At 37.8% G+C, this 19,614-nt stretch overlaps 1 protein-coding gene across 4 annotated transcripts in view; it reads left to right on the forward strand.

Annotated features, from left to right (window-relative positions):
- Window positions 1-19,205, forward strand: part of LOC125073022 (aminopeptidase N-like) — a 41,965-nt gene extending 22,760 nt beyond the window's left edge. For all 4 annotated transcript variants that reach the window (XM_047683694.1, XM_047683695.1, XM_047683697.1 and 1 more), the window contains exons 3-17: window positions 8,685-8,959; window positions 9,596-9,754; window positions 10,437-10,484; window positions 11,413-11,575; window positions 11,932-12,144; window positions 12,479-12,688; window positions 12,776-12,909; window positions 13,380-13,578; window positions 13,807-13,996; window positions 14,217-14,379; window positions 14,453-14,669; window positions 14,960-15,069; window positions 16,360-16,671; window positions 16,788-16,869; window positions 17,408-19,205. In XM_047683694.1, coding sequence (XP_047539650.1) covers window positions 8,685-8,959; window positions 9,596-9,754; window positions 10,437-10,484; window positions 11,413-11,575; window positions 11,932-12,144; window positions 12,479-12,688; window positions 12,776-12,909; window positions 13,380-13,578; window positions 13,807-13,996; window positions 14,217-14,379; window positions 14,453-14,669; window positions 14,960-15,069; window positions 16,360-16,671; window positions 16,788-16,869; window positions 17,408-17,557 — 2,625 coding nt within the window. In that variant the 3' untranslated portion in view covers window positions 17,558-19,205. The remainder of the gene's footprint in view (window positions 1-8,684; window positions 8,960-9,595; window positions 9,755-10,436; window positions 10,485-11,412; window positions 11,576-11,931; window positions 12,145-12,478; window positions 12,689-12,775; window positions 12,910-13,379; window positions 13,579-13,806; window positions 13,997-14,216; window positions 14,380-14,452; window positions 14,670-14,959; window positions 15,070-16,359; window positions 16,672-16,787; window positions 16,870-17,407) is intronic.
- Window positions 19,206-19,614: the final 409 nt, after the last annotated feature.

The raw sequence follows: 19,614 nt of genomic DNA on the forward strand, positions 1-19,614 counted from the left end.
GGTGTATGATATTGTTAAATAAATAGCGGAGTTTCGTATTTTCACTCGCTTTCAATTTAGACTGTAAATTGGCAAACCTGAATTTCACGTCATTGTAATCTATAAATCAGAACAAGGATGATAAGGCCAATAACACATTGTCAATCACAAAGAAATATTTTTTTTATTTATTTTAAGGAATAAGTTAATTTCATGATTTCAAAAGCCTTTTTTTGAAATGCATCGTTTTCACCTTGGACGTGTATAAATTAAATTTTCAAAGCGTATAAAAAGCGCAGCCTTTCAACGTTTCGTGTGTTAGTAAAACCTTTCTGACGACACTACTGAGGTTGCTAATATTTTTTTGAAATTAAATTAATAAAATTATTATATACATAGAAATTTTTATGGACACTCGAATGTATTCCAATGTATGAATCATGATATTTTATCAGTCAGTTTGAAAGCTATGACGCAACGTGCATACGTTGCATACACGGATCGCTCGTTTCGTTTTAAGAATATAATTTGCATAACACGACACGTCGAAGTCTAACGTAACTGCCTAAATCGTCATGTTCTTGATTACCATTATCAGCCAATCGCAATGTACTGCTCGACATAGTCCAAGGCGCTAAAGCTCATTAAATCAGAACGTAATTTATTCGACCACTCAAAAAAGAAACAAAATACTCTTTATTTTACATGAATAAATAAATCACATTCAAGAAAGATGCGCAAGAGACTTTATCGCTTAAATCGCGATCTTTTCCACGCTTCCTTTAGCTAGGGGAAGGAAACAGATGTAAAAAGGTATTGGAGTACATAGTATAGACAAACATAATATATAACTACTTTAAAATAATATATCTTTGAAATAAATTAATGTACAGTAATTAATATATGTACATATATACACATGCATATAATATTTATAGCACTCTTGTGTTACTTTACAAGATATTTGATCTTGTCACCGGTTCCGAGGTAAACATTTTGAAATTAGTTTCGTGTCCTTCGAAGCCGCGAAGGGGGTGTTTAAGAGACCCTATGTTCTTTTCTACACTGTGTATGTGTACCTCGGCGTACACAGACAGTACAGAAAATATATTTTACGAATGCTACCCGCCTGAATAGGATTTAATAATTCTTTAGTTGTATTTATACGCTTTCGCAACAGGATCCTAGAAAAGGTTAAAAATTATTCAAATGAAAAATTCGAAATCGTCGTTAGGATTGTTTTTTTGTATATAAAACTAATGCCTTTGGGTTATTGGACCTTGAGAATGAAACCATAACTTCAGGTCGGTTAAAAATAAATAAATAATATCGTGAATACATTTCAAAAAGAAAGTTCCGCTGTGTGTCTTTCGAGGGTTCCTCTTAGATCTGAGATTCATTCTTTCCGGAGCGGTATTAGATTTTGAGTAGTTAAGATGTTAGAGCCGAGATGGCCCAGTGGGAGCCGAGATGGCCCAGTAGTTAGAACGCGTGCATCTTAACCGATGATTTCGGGTTCAAAACCCAGGCAGGCACCATTAAATTTTCATGTGCTTAATTTGTGTTTATAATTCATCTCATGCTCGGCGGTAAAGGAAAACATCGTGAGGAAACCTGCATGTGTTTAATTTCAACGAAATTCTGCCACATGTGTATTCCACCATTCCGCATTGGAGCAGCGTGGTATATATGCTCCAAACCTTCTCCTCCAAGGGTGAGGAGGCCTTTAGACCAGCAGTGGGAAATTGACAGGCTGCTAATGTAAGACGTTAAATCGTAACAAACAAAAAACAAATTAACTTTCACCGTTATTATAAAATATTAGTTTGGACTAAAGATAAATATGACAGAGTAGAACTGCACTTAATCTTTACGATAAAAATAAATACAGCCGTTATGTATCATCATGGCATAAAATTATATTTTAACGACTTATCTAAAATTACAGTTTGTAACACAGTACTATAATAAATAGATGACTAGTTGTCGCCAATGACTTCGCACGCGTTTTAGGCGTTGATAAGGACAGACAGATTTACCGAAACATTTATAATATTAGTATACATAGAATTCTTTGATTTCAAGAATGGAGATATAAATTTCAATTGCACGAAGCCGAGCCAACAAGTAAGTGTGCTTTTAACGGGATACTTAAAACAGATTTAATTTTGATTTTGAGTCACGAAAACAACCTTCACACAAATGCACATACAATTTATTATTTAAAATAATAACTCAGATCAACAATTTTATTTTTGTTTTTCTTATGTGTTCACGTGTTGTGCAATAAAGTATTTTAAATAAATAAAATCACTAAATCGATGTACATAAATTAAATTTTAGAAGAACTATAGTTCATAGTTACGTATAGTTATGTTATTAATAGAGGCGGGAAAAAAAAAATTAAACTTGTTTTGTAATTGCTCTTACGATTAGAAGCGTTGATATTTTAATGGTCTCGCCTTATTTCATTTTCACTGACTAGTTTTTAATTATTTTTTTTAAATGAATACCAGCAATGCCCCAAATTAATAAGGGATTAATAATATTCCTATTTACCCATCCGCTTAAATTTATCACTTGTGTGAGGAGTGGGGACGACAATAGCCCAAGGGTTAGGATCGATCCTGCGACTTTTTACATCGCTTAAACAATTCTACTCATTAAATTTAAATGTAAAATCTTCTATAAAAAAATGTATCGCTGTTTTTTACGAAGGGAATGTCTTTAAAATCAAACCGTTACTTCTACTTCTAGAATAGAAACAAGAATGTCTTGTATTTATATTATTGCAAAAAGCCTAATAATTTTCATTTACAACTACATAATATTGTAGTTGTAAAACTTCGGACATGTATTTACTTCAATAGACTCAATAATTTGCTCCGTGACTTGTAAAATGGCGAGACAAGAGTACAAAAGCCAAATTATTTGTTGTTTAGAAAATTTGACATTGAATTGAAGCGATACCATTGGTCGAGAGGTTGAATAATAATCTAAAATCTGTGATATTCATTATGGATATGCAAAAAAATTACGTTTTGAACGACGACGAAGCTGTTATGGAAACTGTACTAGATATAAATAAAGGTATAAGGTAGAACTGTTAGTAGTGTACAGTATTGCTATTACCAAATAACATGGAATACGTATATCGAAGGTTTGTTTATGTTTGTTCCTTCTTCGATCGGAATAGGCTATAAGATCAATTCACTCGTTAAGGCGCGCCCTCATCGTTAAATGACTTTTATCAGGTGAGCCTCCTGCTCGTTTGCCACCTTTTGACATAAAAAAAAATATCATCTGTAACCGTTTTTATTGTCTTTATCTCTTAGTCGGCTCATAAGATTATATGTATGGTTTATTAATTTTTTTCGTTATGTAATCTAAAATAATTAGTCTGAGCAACATTTTAGCATTGGCATTAGCAGCCTTTGAATTTCCCACTGCTGGGCTAAAGGCCTCTCTTTGAGGAGAAGGTTTGGAGCATATTACACCACACTGCTCCAATGCGGATTGGCGGAATACACATGTGGCAGAATTTCATTGAAATTAGACACATGCAGGTTTCCTTACGATGTTTTCCTTCACCGCCGAGCAAGAGATGAATTATAAACACAAATTAAGCACATGAAAATTCAGTGGTGCCTGGGTTTGAACCCCGAAATCATCGGTTAAGATGCACGCGTTCTAACAACATTTTGACTATAACAAATTGCTTTTTTTTTCTTAAATGGTGTGCTGATGCCTCCCTGCTACCTATGAAGGTGGCGTTACCCCGTCAAATCTAAACCATCCAGTGTCCCACTAAAATACCCTAAAAATTCACCAATATCGGACAAGCGACTACACGCGCGATAACCTTATTACTGATTCATTGTTTGTCCAAAAATCTACAGCAAATCGATGCAAATAAACTCAATCAAAACAATTGAAAATACACCAAATGCAAGGACAATATATCAGCAGAGGTTATGTCAAAAGAGGTTATGTTATTTAAATTAAAAAAACCACAAAAATCAAAATAGAATCTCGGTGAAATTGTATATAATATAACGTCTAAGTAAGTATAAAGGTCGATCGGTCTGTTTGTTATTCGCGTTGCGCTCGAGGCAATGCTATTGCGAAGGTTTTCTAGCAGACACGTGCACGAGGTGCGTAATTATGTACGTATGTCACTCCTGACTTGCTATTGACCGTCACGTTGATGTCACGATACATTTATCCATATTGATTGCGTATTTGCGAATGTTTAATATATGACTTTAGGTTAACAATCGAGATGACCCAGCTAGAACTAGGATCGTGAGTTCAAACTCGGCAAGCGAAAACGATTTCTAATGAGCTTTGAGTTTAGTTGCCTTAAATATAGTATTTATTTTTACAGTATTTATAGGACATTACCTATGGCTTCTTTGGGGTAACGCAGGCGACATTAGAACGATTTTTATTCTGTAGAAGATGTTAATTTAAAGAACTTAATATAATGACTTAACTAGCTTTACAAAAAATAAAACATATTTCCACAAACTATGACGTTTATACTGAGTACAGACATAAGTTTTTAAATACAATTAAATTACCCTACTGCACAGGGTTAATCATTTTTTTTTCTGGATGATAGCCTTCATAAATATTAAATTAAAATTTTAAAATAATCATTAAGAAACGTTTGTGTGCTAAAGAATCTTATAAAACTAATAAACTTTTAGACGGATGACGTCATTTATATATCATATAAACATCATGAGAATGTATGGATCAGAAGAAACCAGTACGTATGCAAAAGTTTAACATAATATACGTAACCTACATACACAAGAGGATTTAATATTAATTCCTATCAGATATAACAGGTTCAACGTTTTCTAGTGGAATTTGTCCGAAATTCCAGGAGACAAGCGTTGACGCGTCGTTTCGGTGTAAAAAAGGATGTCGGCGTTTATCAAACGGACCTAAAAAGAATATGTTATTATTATGGTACCATTACTTATAAAAATGGTCACATTTCAGTTGTACAATATGAGAAAATAATTTGTATATCGCCGATTATATCGGTTATATACAAATTATTTCCGGAGCTGAAACTAAAGCGTTACATATTTTAATAAATATGTTTCGTACGCTGCATTATACATTTTGTTTGCAATAATGTGCAAAATATCAGTTGAATAATATATATTATGTCTAGTAATAACTATCAGATAGATAAAGCTATTTTTATATAGCTTATTTTCCGAAAACTTCGCCATATCATGACCTCAACCTTTCTCGTGAATCCGTGAGAAAAATTTCCATAGGTGATAAACGTATGAAAATCCGTGTCGTAATTTTTGAGTTTATTGCGTACGGCTTGAGAACATTATTTCGTATTATGTACTAGTGTTCCTTTTTAAAGTGAGTCCATTGTAAGGAATGGTTGATATTTATTTAGTCGTAAGTCGTGTTATCGTTTTTTGTCAAATATAATAACGAGTTCATCAATAATCACATTGTTAACTAATTTATTATCTGAGACACGGTACCTTGACAGCCTATTGAAAATAGATTTAATTAAAATAGTCCTATTAATTACCATTATTATATATATTTATATGAATAAGAGTTTGGAAATAATAGAAATGCACACCCAATGCACAGACAATAGATTTGAAAGTTTAAATTAAGAAATAATAGGACACGAGGTTGTGTGCGTCACCAGCTACAAAAGTTTGTGCAAAAATTCGGCTGAAACGCTTGAGTGAATCTGGTATAAAATGTATTTGAGAAATGAGATTCAACCATACTTAGAGGTGAATTTATACAAAATATTGTAAATAAATAATTTTATATTATAAATCTATACCAATATTGTAAATGCGAAAATAAATCTGTCTGTCTGTATCATGTATAAACTATATAAACCGCTGAAACGATTGATGAAATTTGGTATGAACCAAGCATGGCATAGACTTATCAACCTGATTCGCAAGCAAAGCCGCGGCGGCAACTAGTATGTTATAAATGAATATATATATATAAACACGTGGTATATATGTATATTTAATACAATGTACGTTACATTGTATTGAATATCTAATATGTGCATTTAGTTACACATCAATTATCTTTACTATATATACACATGTCTTAACTAGATTAATTAGCAATTCAATTAACAGCCTACACTTTTTAATGAGCGGTCTCGTTCAAACAGCGAAATAAAAATACACAATTTTTTATATTTATAAAATTTTAACCTAAACAATATAATATTTTTTATTTTAAGGTGAGTCTGATCATTAGACTCACCTTAAAATAAAAATTAAATCAGAATATCTTCCGTTCAGTAAAAACATAAGGCTTGTATATTTCAAGTCGCTGGTTGAATGTCACCCTGTAGTAAAATTTAGCTGCTCCGTGCGGGGATAAACTGTTATTGCTTTTTGGTAATTGCATTCGATTTTAATTTGTACATTAATAATAATAATAATTTATTCACACACCCAAGAAACGAATGTACATCATTTTTTTTGCTTATTAACTAAATCTGGGGCTTTCACATTATCATCTCTGGTAGTGGACCTCTGACCCCGAAACTAATGTAAATTTTCATATCAGAGTCAGCGATACCTCAAAAATTCATTGCACACTAGATTTATAAATAGCGAACAACTTCAAAAGTGGTGTAAAAACAATTTACATATAACAAAAAAGAAATGAAAAAAAAAAACAAAATAACACACTTAAAAATACTATACATATTAATAGCGTACGCCGATATTTGTCACAGTGATTAGGGGACGAAAGCTGCATATAAAATAATGGCTATAGTCTCATTGTGAAGAGCTCCATTCCTTTCAGAATTTCCTAAAAAATCTTTTGAGTAAACGCGAAGTTTCGCAGGAGATTCTCCCCCCGCCTCAATAAGCGCCGCAGGAACCAGGGGGGGTCTCAGTACCCCGAGAATCCCCCCTAGGTATTGGAAGCCCGCATAGGCCGACCGTCAGGGCGTCACCGTAGCATGCGTAAGCGATCCCGTGGCGCCCGCCGATAGACGGAGAGGGTACCGGTACGGTTTTTTAGTGGGTAAACCCGGCGTACCTGGGTACACTCGGCGTCCAGGGCTCCGGGGAGTCCCACACCCCCCACCCCCCACTTTCCATCACGTGGGGGAAGCGCGTAATGCGTTTTTCTAGCGAGAGAAAAACAAATAAAAAAAAATGGGAGACCCATTTGTAATAATAATTATTATTACGATAAATATAATTCGTTCTTTTTTCACCACTACTACAACGCTCACAATTTTAACATTCAAACTTTTACACGTTCACTTGATGGTAGGGCTCTGTGCAAGCCCGTCTACGTAGGTACCACCAGATATTCTACCACCAATTAGCAATATATAGAATTAAGTAGTAAGCTTAAATTTTTGTGATCCGGTTTGGAGGGTGATTGAGTCAGTGGACTTGTACTTGGGACAAAGCACCTTAGTTCCCAAGTTTATTGGCGTATTAGCAATATGCCAATGTCTATGGCCTAAGATGGTAAATACCCACTATTTACCATCAAGTGGCATATTTGCTAGTTTGCCTTCGTACATCAAATAAAAAAGTTATCTCGTGCTCGGTGAAGGAAAACGTCGCGAGGATCCTGTATGAGTCAGAAATGAATATATTTAAAGTTTTGAGAAAGTCAAACTGTCAGTACACCTTTATTTTTCAACAATATATTTTTATTTATGGAGACACAGACAAAAGGTACATTCACCTTGGGAGACAAAAACTTAAATAATTGCATGTTTTGTAATAACAAAAGAAAAAGAATATGTTTTTGTCACACTGTAGTCGATTGTAACGCAAGAGAACGTTATTCGGAGCGAGGCGTGGGCGACGATACAATGCACCCGAATTCAGGTTATGAATAAACGTATTTAATTTTCTATTTTTTCGAGGTTAACGACCTTGATTGGTGGAAAGGAGTCGTGTGTTAAAACAGAGATAATTTTTTAATAGCAGGATATAATTTTATATGGTCAATAATATATGCCTACTATTATTTCTAACATATTTGTATCTATATCTGTATATAGATACAAATATATTACTAACTAGATGTGCCCACGACTTCGTGCGCGTCTGAATTTAAGTTATTTGGACATTGCAACGTGTCTTTATTTTTATTTTATATATAATTCTAAAATAAAAGTTACACCTGCTATCTGCCAGTGAAAGTCCCGTCAAAATCGGACCAGCCGTTTCACAGATTAGCCGGAACAAACAGACAGACAAAAATTGTAATGTTATTTTGGTATATGTACCGTGTATAGATATACATTTAGTAAAAAACTGTTATTTTAATATTACAAACAGACACTCCAGTTTTATTATATGTATGTAAAGATATAGTGTTAAAATTAGTTTGGTTGTATGTAGACAATAACGTCCAAAACTAACGATCCAGTTCTAATAAAATGTTCACTGGTAGAAAGCTAAATTATTCTTGATTGCTATCATATCTTTTTTTTAATAATAAACTGCACCCGTGCGAAGTCGGGGCGAGTTGCTATACTGCTATATTTATTTGTTTTTAAATGGCAACTTATATATGCTATGGTTTGTCGAACTTTGAAACGCGAACATCTGTTAATTAATAACATAAGCTAATTATAAGGCCATTTCTTGTTTAAAACTAAAGTATTATATAATATTTATATCTTGTTACAGTTAATAGCAAAGAGGAGCACGCAGGAAATTATCCTTCACGCTCAAGAATTCCTAGTGGACGACGAGAAGGTATCCATTGTAGGTCTAAAGGATGCACCGAAAGTGACGGACGTCAAACTTAACGACACGTTTAATTTCTTGACGATAACACTCGACCGGGACTTGGATGAAAATGAAAATTACACGCTTACGATACCGTTTTACGGTAACTTGGTCAAAGGCTTGGACGGAGCGTACATCAGCTCGTACACAAATCTGAAAAACCGTCGGATCGAGTGAGTGTATTAGTACTATTATATTGTATAATAAGATTATACACCTATTTTTAACATTTCGTATAAAACACATTAAAGCTCATATTAAATTTAAGACTAGCTTTGACCGCGACTTCGTGCGCGTTTGAATTTAACAAAAAAGTTATTGTTGTAGCCTTAGTTACTTCTTATTAATATACTTACATCAGCTATCTACCAGTGAAAGTTTCGTCCAAATCGGTCCAGCCGTTCCAGAGATTAGCCGGAACAAATAGACAAACAAAAATTGTAAAAAACGGATATTTTTGTATATTTAGCCATATTTTTTGTCATCACCGCCTATAGACATTAACATATAAGAAATATTAACCATTCCATACACTGTTAATGGACCACTGACCTTGGGCACACTGGACATAGCCAAGATGTTAAGGTTCTTGCCGATTTTACTAGGTAGGATCCAAAAACCAGTGTTATATTCAGTATAATAAGAATATATTCGCCAGTACCAATTTATTACCAAAAACTGTCACATTACATTTATACGATAAAACAGTAAAGTACTATTTTGTTAATTGCAGTGCTGACAATAAAGCTATGGTATCTACGTAGACTTATTAAATATATATATTTTTAAATATATTGTCCTATTTTAAGGTACTTGGTGTCGACCCAATTCGAGGCTACATCAGCTCGGAAAGGCTTCCCGTGTTTCGACGAGCCCATCTACAAGGCGACGTTCGCTATCAACATCGCCCACCACAAGGACTACTCCGCTGTATCGAACATGCCGTTACTCACTTCCTCCAATAACAAGTGAGTTTAAGGTTCATATAAATGGTGAGCCAAAAAGCGTCCTTTAGAATAAGAATACGTGAATCTGAAGCGAAGGAGACTGAAAATCTAGAGTATTAGAATAATATCCATGCGTTCTCCTCAAATAAGCCATCTACTAAAACGTCAATTAAATGTTCATCCTCAAATAAGCCATCTACCAAAACGTCAATTAAATGTTCATCCTCAAATAAGCCATCTACCAAAACGTCAATTAAATGTTCATGGTAAAAATATATCAATAAAGTAGCGGCATATAATTCTTTGTAACATTATGTAGAGCCTATTGCAATCGAAGAAGAATAAAGACCTTAGAAGTATGTCTTGATATTCTTTCTTCTCGAGGTTCACTTCACCGACCACGAGAGATTTGATATAGAATACCGGAGTCAATTTTTGGACCATACGTGAAGCCACTCTTACAATATATTTTGCGAAGGGAGATGGCTAGAGGCTTTCACCCGGGCGACTGTCGTGTGATTGAAAACTAGGTTTTGTACTTAACCAACTGAAACTGTGATGCAATTTTTTATTCCCAACATTTTCATTAACGAAGCCTTGCCAATTTTGATATTTTTAGCCCATCAGAGAAATACATTTTATTAGAGAGCATCATATTTCGTCATAATTTGTCTTTTATTGATTATATGTCTTTATGTTTTAGTGCTATGGAAGCTTATTGGCCATGGGAGAAAATCGGGCAGAAATTTATGTGAGTATTTGTTATTTTTATTTTTTTTATATAATAGATAGTTGAGTGGAAAATGGGGCAGCTGATGGTAAGTGGTCACTATCGCATTAGAGCCATAAATAATAAAAACCGTTCCTTGTATTGCTAATGGTCCACCAACTTTGATCTTGACCTTGAGATGTATATCCTACCTTGGGCCTGGGTAAAGTTAAACTGGCCTATTCATCCTTGAAATAATACAACAATACTGAGTATTGCTGGTTGGTGGTAAGTCTGTTGTGTACGTACCAAGTGAAATCTTCAGTTTATTGGTAATTATGACGCCATACTGGATATATGGTCCCAAAAGTTAACAAAATTCAACTATCCAAAGGACATGGTAAACATTGTGTAAAAACGTGTCAATATGTATATCAAATTATACTATGATATGAATTTAAACCAAAACGTCAGATTTTAAAGGTAATCAGGACTACATCAAAATTACAATGTGTTATGGTTGCCAAACAACGTAATGATTGAATTGGAATTCAGATCATTTTAAAATAATATGAATGATGATTAATAGAGGCTCGTACACTTCTGATGATATAACTGCTTCGTTGAAAAAATAGTTACGTGATTGTTTCCCTGAATCCGTCCGGTATTGAAAATTATGCGAGGGTATGGTAGACCGATGTTGCACTCATGGACCTCGTACCGTGGAGGTTGGGAATCTTTGGGATCTGATTCTTGGGCTTTGTTAATCTTGGAACAATAATTCAAGGATTTAAAACGTAATTGGACTCAAAAATATACATGATCTTTTTTTTAATAATAAATTTAACTACAACAAGTTGTGTAATTGCTGGTGATATTCGAGAACTTTTCTAATATAGAGATTACAAAGAAATTTAATGATAAATTTGATAAAATGAAAAAATACGAATTTATGGTCCAATCATTCTAGGAAAGAGCAATCGAGCTTCGTTTGGGATCAGTTCGATAAGTCGGTACCGATGTCAACTTACCTGGTCGCTTACGTAGTGTCCAAGTTCACCTACGTGGAGAGTCCGCCGGACCTCTCCCGCACCAAATTCAGGATATGGGCTAGGAACGATGCTATTGATCAGGTAATTCAGATAATTATTGTATATTAATTGGTGGAAGATTGTAACTCCCAAGTTTTTTTTAACAGTTTTTCTCGATAAAATCAACATCCCCATATAACATAAAAAAATCCCAACCGACAGTAACGCTACATTACAGTCTTGTAAAATGTACCATTTAAATGAGTTTCTAAGTAATTTGAGTAAAGTTTTACATAGATTTTTTGTTTTATCTTAAAATACATTAGAAAGCTTGTATGTGAAATATACTTGAGGTTCTTATTTAAGATAATTAATTAGTTTATATTAAAGCATGAATGTAAGATTGAACTTGCCAATAATTGGCAATTATGGCATATTTCATAGAATATTTTTTTCAGACGTCCTACGCTGCAAAAATCGGTCCGCAAGTCCTGTCTTACTTCGAGAAGTGGTTCAACGTTTCCTTCCCCCTCCCGAAACAGGACATGTTTGCTATCCCAGACTTCGCGGCTGGAGCCATGGAGAACTGGGGACTCATCACCTACAGGGAAACAGCTCTGTTGTATGATAAGGACGCGTCATCCTTCGTGAACAAGGAGAGGATTGCTGAGGTTAGTAGGAGATTAAATTTTATGTATTTCTTTTTTTGACAAAGATATGCTTTAAAAATTATATAGAAAGTATTTTGTGGAGAAAATAAGACAAAAGTTGTGAAAGGGCCAGAATGATATTCAAACTAGATTACGCCAATTATAAAATATCCTAAAAGATTGAATGGAATACTATAACTATATAAACATTTTTGTCATCATCAGGAACTGTAACTCGAACGTAGTTTTTATTCAGGCCACTAGATGCCATGTTCCCAATATGCAGATCCGAAGATGTGACAGAATATTCGGAGACTTCGAGTTCGTCAATACTAAACGTCCCACTGTCGCACAGGTGGTGGCGCACGAGCTGGCGCACCAGTGGTTCGGCAACCTGGTGACCATGAAGTGGTGGTCGGACCTGTGGCTCAACGAGGGCTTCGCGACGTACGTGGCGTCGGTGGGCGTGAACGCCGTGGAGCCCACGTGGCACGCCGACCGCCTGTACGCCGTCGACAACACGCTGGCCGTGCTGGCGCTCGACGCGCTGCAGTCCTCGCACCCGGTCCGTGCCGCGCACGCACGCGCACGCACGCACACGTTATCCCTAAATTGACATAATTGTCCTTCTAACGGAGACATTGTATTGCAGGTGTCCGTCCCCATCGACGATCCGAAGCGTATCTCCGAGATCTTCGACACCATCTCGTACCGTAAGGGTTCCACGGTCATCCGAATGATGTTCATGTTCCTCGGCGAAGAAGTGTTCAGACAGGCACTGCACAAGTACGTATTGAACAGTCTTGACACTAAATTATTATTAGGTCTAAACTTAGGCAGATTAAGCCTGATAATGTCTCACTGCGGTGTGACTGTTAAGGAGAGAAACTTGAATATTGTTTCCCTGCACTATATCAGCGGATATGTTTTTTGGGTCATGTCAAGTCTAAAGCTTATCCTACTTAATCGATTCCTTTGATGAATTCGATGTTTTTCCACCCATATTTGACAATCATTGTAGAATCAATAAATGTTAGTACTTTATTGTATTTTCTGTTTTTCACTTCACTGCACGGTGTGAGACAGGTTCAGGTTTGCCAAAACACGCCAAACTCCTAAAAAAATATTCATTATTACAAAATTGTCCGTTTTCTGGCCATCTCATGGCAGTCTCGTCTCCATTTGCCAAATTTCTATAGAACAAGTGAAATCATAAATCAAAAACTAATACTATAACTGACCTCTATTGATCACAGCTACCTGACGAAGTACTCGTACTCCAACGCGGAGCAAGACGACCTCTGGTCGGAGCTGACGGCCGTCAACCGACAGTACGGCGGACTGAGCAGGAACGTGACCGTCAAACAGGTCATGGACACCTGGACCAAGCAGACCGGCTACCCGCTGCTGACCGTCACCAGGGACTACAGCGACCAGTCGGTGACCATCACTCAGGTCGGTGAAGATGTTACGATTTCAATAATCATCATCGTCATCATCAGCCAATTGCAGTCGGGTCCCACCACCTTCCAACGCCACCGGTCCACCCGGTGGAGTGCCGTCGTACATTACGTCTGCCGATTCGTGGTCTCGATTCTAGCACTCGTCTACCTCGACGTCTTTATACGTAAAGAAATCTCGTGCTGTAGAAACTATTAACTAATAAAGCGGGTGGTCCCGCAGCGGCGCTACACGGCGCTGGGCGGCGGCGGCGCGGGCGCGTGGTGGGTGCCGCTGAGCGTGCTGTGTGCGCGGGACGCCGCGCCCCCGCCCGTGCAGTGGCTGGCGCGGGAGGAGGGGGTGGCCGCCGAGCACCGGTTCGAGCACGGCGCCGGGCCCGGCGACTGGCTGCTCTTCAACTATAACATGATCGGTGCGTGTAATGTACACCATACACCACCTTATGGTGATATTAACTAAGCTATTAGTTAGACGGTCTAAGCTGAGTACGTGTGGAAAAAATTGTGGTCCACCGTTGGCCACTATTTTAAGTGCAAGTGACGTTGGGCGAGAGTCAAGTGTAGATGTCGTCGGTTCGTAGTGCAACATTCTTTGTACGCGATCTAAGCCTCGGCATCGGCCCCTCTCCCCAGCCCCGTACCGCGTGAACTACGACGAGCGCAACTGGAAGCTGCTGTCGGCCACGCTGACGAGCGGCGACCTGGACAGCATCCCCGTGGAGGGTCGGGTGCAGCTGCTGACGGACGCCTTCGCGCTCGCCTGGAACAACGAGCTGGACTACGGCACCACCATGCAGTGAGTGTCCCTGTGGCGGGCATCGGCCCCCGGCCGCAGGCGGCAGAGCGCTAACGTGTAAGGCGGCCCCCAGACTGGCGAGCTACCTGCGGCGCGAGGCGGACTTCCTGCCGCTGAGCACGGGCCTGAGCGCGCTCGCCAAGATCGAGAACGTGCTCAAGCGCTCCCCCGAGTACGGCGCCTTCCAGAAGTTCGTGCGCCGCCTGCTCGCCGACACGTACCGGCGCGTGGGGGGGCTCGCCGTCAAGAAGATCCTCAACGGGGACGACTTGACCAGCGTCAAGATGCAGGTCGGTGGCGTAGCGTTACTTGGCTCGGTGCACGTTTAGACATTATATTGTTTTAATGGAAAAAATGTGTATCCGGGATACAGGATCAGTGAGTTATTATCGAAGTAAATTAGTATGAGTTAGTCACTCTCGTGCTTACGAGATGTCGTGTGGTCACCCGATGGCAAAGTCTTCTTCGCCCATAGACAAAGGCACGGTAAGAATATAAGCTACCACCCATCCCCGAGGGTGTAACGCACTCAGGCCGAGGCCCAACTGAACCATTGCTCACACACGGGCCCCCCGCGCAGACGACGACGAGTGCGTGGGCGTGCAGCGTGAAGGTGCCGGGCTGCGAGGAGAACGCCATCGAGATGTTCCAGCAGTGGATGGACACCGACAACCCCGACGAGAACAACCCGTGAGTGATACACATACGTACATACATACGTTAATTTAAATATAATTGGATCGCATTAAAAGTTCGTGAAGATTATTTCTACTTAGCGTTCTCATTAACTTCTTAAGACGTGGATATGCGTGAGATGAGTTTATTTGTGGTACATCAAAATCTTTTTCTTTCTCAGTAATTGATACCTAATCTTTTTTTTCTTTTAAAATTAATTCATTAAGGTTAATTTTTATCTTTAAAAAGCATTTCAATTTGCTTCATTTTTGGAAGTATTATAAATAAATCAGCAAAATAGTTTTTTTTCGTTATTGTTCCCCTTTTGCTCGGAAGCTGTCTATCATAAGATTTTTTTTATTGACGTCAGTATTTCAATAAGTCAACATCGAAGGCTTTGGCTCACTGCAATTAGATTGTTCGAATTGATTAATTAAAACCCAAAAAGACGCAAGTTTGCGCGTTAACCGCCAAAAAAACACCATTCGTCGTATCTCCACGATTCAAGAACATTCCGATACTAGCTGTGACGGCTATCGGAATGTTCTCGAATCGTGGAGATACTTGGCGTTGATATTTCGAGCCTCGTTCAGTTCCGCGGTCAATTGGAAGGAAAGCCAAATTGGCATCAAAAAAGCTCGGCGTGCTCAGCCCTCCTGGTGTTGCAGATGTCCATGGGCGGTGGTAATCGCTTTCCATCAAGTGAGATTCTTGGTTGTTTGCCTTCTATAACATAAAAAAAAGATATCTGGCATAGTAAACTTGTTTTGTTATCTCTAATGCGACACATCTGGACATTCTTGTTTGTAATATGGACTTTTGTTTCGCTGAATGATTGGTTTTGTTTGTTCGAATTAGATCTTTACTTGGTGGGAGGGCTTTGTGCAAATTCGTCTGGGTAGGTACCACCCACTCATCAGATATTCTACCGCCAAATAACAGTACACTGTATTGTTGTGTTCCGGTTAGAAGGGTGAGTGAGCCAGTGTAATCACAGGCACGAGGGACATAACATCTTAGTTCCCGAGGTTGGTGATGCATAGGTGATGTAAGGAATGGTTAATATTTCTCACAGCGCCTTTGGCATCAGGTGGCCCATATGCTCGGCCGCCAATGCCATAAAAAATAGATCTTTATAGACCTTGTTTTTTGTTATAGTTGTTTTTTTTTTTGTCGGCCGTTTTGTATTTCGTTTGTAATGTCTCCGTCATTAAAAACTCCGATACGGAAGCGAGGTCGACGAACGCCTCGAACGGTGCCGGAACGAGGTGAACTCGTTCCGTGAAAGCATCGAACGCCCCGCAGCATCCCGGCGGACCTGCGGCGCACGGTGTACTGCGTGGCGCTGCGGCGCGGCGGCGTGCGCGAGTGGCGCTGGGCGCTGGCGCGGCGCGGCGCCGCCAACGTGGCCGCGGCCGCCGACGCGCTGCTGGCGGCGCTGGCGTGCTCGCGCGACGTGTGGCTGCTGGCGCAGTACCTGGCGTGGGCCGTGGACGGGGCGGCGCAGGTGCGGCGCCAGGACGCCGGCGCCGCGCTGGCCGCCGTGGCGCGCTCCGAGGTCGGCTACTACGTGGCGCGCGACTTCGTCTACGCCCGCATCCGCGACGTCCACGCCGCGTACGTATGCCGAGCCCTTCGTTTCGCGTATGCGTTTCGTGGCTCTGGTCGCGGCGTCCAGTGGTACACTTCAATGAGAGGTCTATTTTTAATGTTACACTTGGCTTCCGTTTCAGTTTCCGCGGTCAAGAACGTCGGATTGGTGGTATTATAAAAACGTTGCTCGGACAGTTCACCACTCAGAAGGAACTCGATGAAGTTAGTTTTCTCATTCGATACATGCTAATATATATACTTGAACTGGTGGCAAGACTTTTTGCAAACCTTCCTGACTTTGTGAACCTACCACCTATAGTCCACGCTTTTGTATAATAAATGACCCAATTTAATAAAATTCCCAGGTGGAACAACATCCTATTAGTTTTATAAAAATAGTTAAATTATTATATACTTGGCGGTAGGACTTTTTGCAAGCTCACCTGGATAGGTACCACCTACTGATCAGTTATTATTTCCGATGTGTTCCGACTTATAGGGTGAGTGATCCAATGTAAATTCAAGCACAAAGGACGTAACATCTTAGTTTCCATGGTTGGTGGCGCAATTTTATAATGTAACGATTGATTACTATTTCTTACAGCGACCATATCTATGAGCGGTGGTGACCACTTACGTTCAAATGGCCATAATTGTACAATGACAATTTTAAAGTACTTCTAAAAGTCTACTCAAATGGTGGTGGTTGCTGATTTATATCAAGGATATCATAGTATTAATTATATATTTTTTCAATCAGTTCTTAGCGTGGAAAGAGAAGAATGAGAAGTACCTCTCCGGATCGAAGCTGGCCATCTCGCAGGGCATCGAGATCGCGCGGGTCAACATCGACTGGCTCCGGAAGAACAAGGACTTGGTCGTCGAAAAGCTGAGGGAGTACTCCGCGTAAGATTTCAGTCATCAATATAGGGGGTACGAGTAGTGTGGAGTAGTTTTGTGGATAACTACTAAAGTACACTTCTAGTTTGTAGGTGATGATTTCGAAATTAGAAAGATTTTTTGAAGAGAATTATCTAGCAATTATTAATTGAACTCGGCCGTAGAACTGCTTACACGCTAAACCTTAATGTAATAATAAACGTACTTAACTAAAGATATTTTGTATGGACGATAGAAATGTATAATTATTGTAATTTAAATCGTTACTTAGTTTATTTATATGACAGTTGTAATGACAGTATGAAAAGACGTTATTTTTTTTAATATTTTGTTCGTGTGAAAAATCTTTATTTCGTTGTATGTCCGAATTTATGTAATGTTTGATGTACTGTATTGTCTTATAAGTAAATAATAAGCTTTGTTAGGCTTTATATGAATAGTGCTTTTGTGTTAATTATTTAGTTTGGCAATTATAGATTGTGTTAATAATAACAGTGTTACCAGGTGCAAATCATTATAATATATTTTTATGGTAGTATATCCCTCAGGACATAATATTTTTTTAAGAAAAATTGGATAAAGACTTGTCTAAATCTACGTTAGAATTTTTTAGTATGTGTAATGTGTTGAGAGATAGGAGTCAAGTGGTTCCGTAATGTTGCAAGTTTTGAAAAATATTTTTTTTTTTGTTAATTTTTATTTTCTTAGTTCCCCAACGTCGGCCATTACTTCTTGGAAGGGAAGACCCATGTTCTTGTACTCGGTTTACGCGATACATAACATTACGCGAACAAAGTTGAAAAAACAAAGGGAATCTGTTTGAAAATACTGTGTATGTATGACGTCATAGTGTTGGTTGAAAACATTACTAAGAATATTTGTTTTTTATATTTATATTATAGATAATTACAGACAGTTTTTTCTTATTAATTTATTATATTACGAAAAATCATACCGTCCATAGATTTTAATCTCAGACCATAGAGTTACGAATATATAGAAATAGCAAATTAGTGTCACAAAAGATTTATATTTTGTATGTTATTAAGTGCCTTAACTGTATACTTATCGAAGTTCCAAACATTACATAATCAGTTTTCTAGAATGTTTGAAGTAATTTAACAGAAAAAAATGTTTTGCTATCAGTTTTATGTAGCGCTATATTAATAGTGTGAATATATTAGGACGTACAAAAAAATAATCAAGAATTACATCACTTCACCCTTGAGACAAAGTCCAAGATGTTCTCACCAATATGGTAAAGTCTTGACCATGCGTGAGGCGACCCAGGTCTCTTGACTCATAGGGGAGGGGATATCATCAGAACCCTGACCCGACCGCTTGTTATTAAGACGGAGCTGGTAAATTCGCGTACTGATAGCAGAATAATTTTAAAAACTCACTTATAAAGCTTGACACACAAAAGCTCTATTATTGAATGCAGTTCTGATCGAAATTATGTTTGTAAGTCTACAGTTAATATTACATGCTGTTTTATATAAGAACGTTATGAGTCGTTGATATTTGTATAGATAACTTTCCAGTGACAGACTCGGCGGCAGATTTTCACTATAATTGTTTGTGTATTTTTTTTAACCTTTTACGGCAGTATTTTAAAGCACTCGTTGATGTCACAAATAAAGATAATTATATTTTTATGTTGTTTTTTTTTTGATAATTTAAGAATTTTAATAAACCTTAAAACATAATGTTTTAATATCGTATATTTCTATGAAACTATTTAAAATATAAATATTTATATATAGCTGGACATTTATAGTCTATTCCAATCGAATATTCTTCCATATTGTCTATTCCAAAAAGGAATATAGATTAGATAGATAGATAAAGGAAACAAACTTTAGATTTACGTATTTCATTTGCAAAAACTCAACTAAAGACTAACTAAACGTTTAATTAATTAACAACCTTTTTTTAATACAACACTATTACACTTACTACTTATACAATCTTCAATTTATCGATATCGATAATCATAGATTATACAAGTTCTCGATCAATGATATCGCCTCAACTCAATGGCAAATATAGTTTATTTGTCTTTTG

This window comes from Vanessa atalanta, chromosome 23, assembly GCF_905147765.1.
Source record: "Vanessa atalanta chromosome 23, ilVanAtal1.2, whole genome shotgun sequence".
NCBI classification, from domain to species: Eukaryota; Metazoa; Arthropoda; class Insecta; order Lepidoptera; family Nymphalidae; genus Vanessa; species Vanessa atalanta.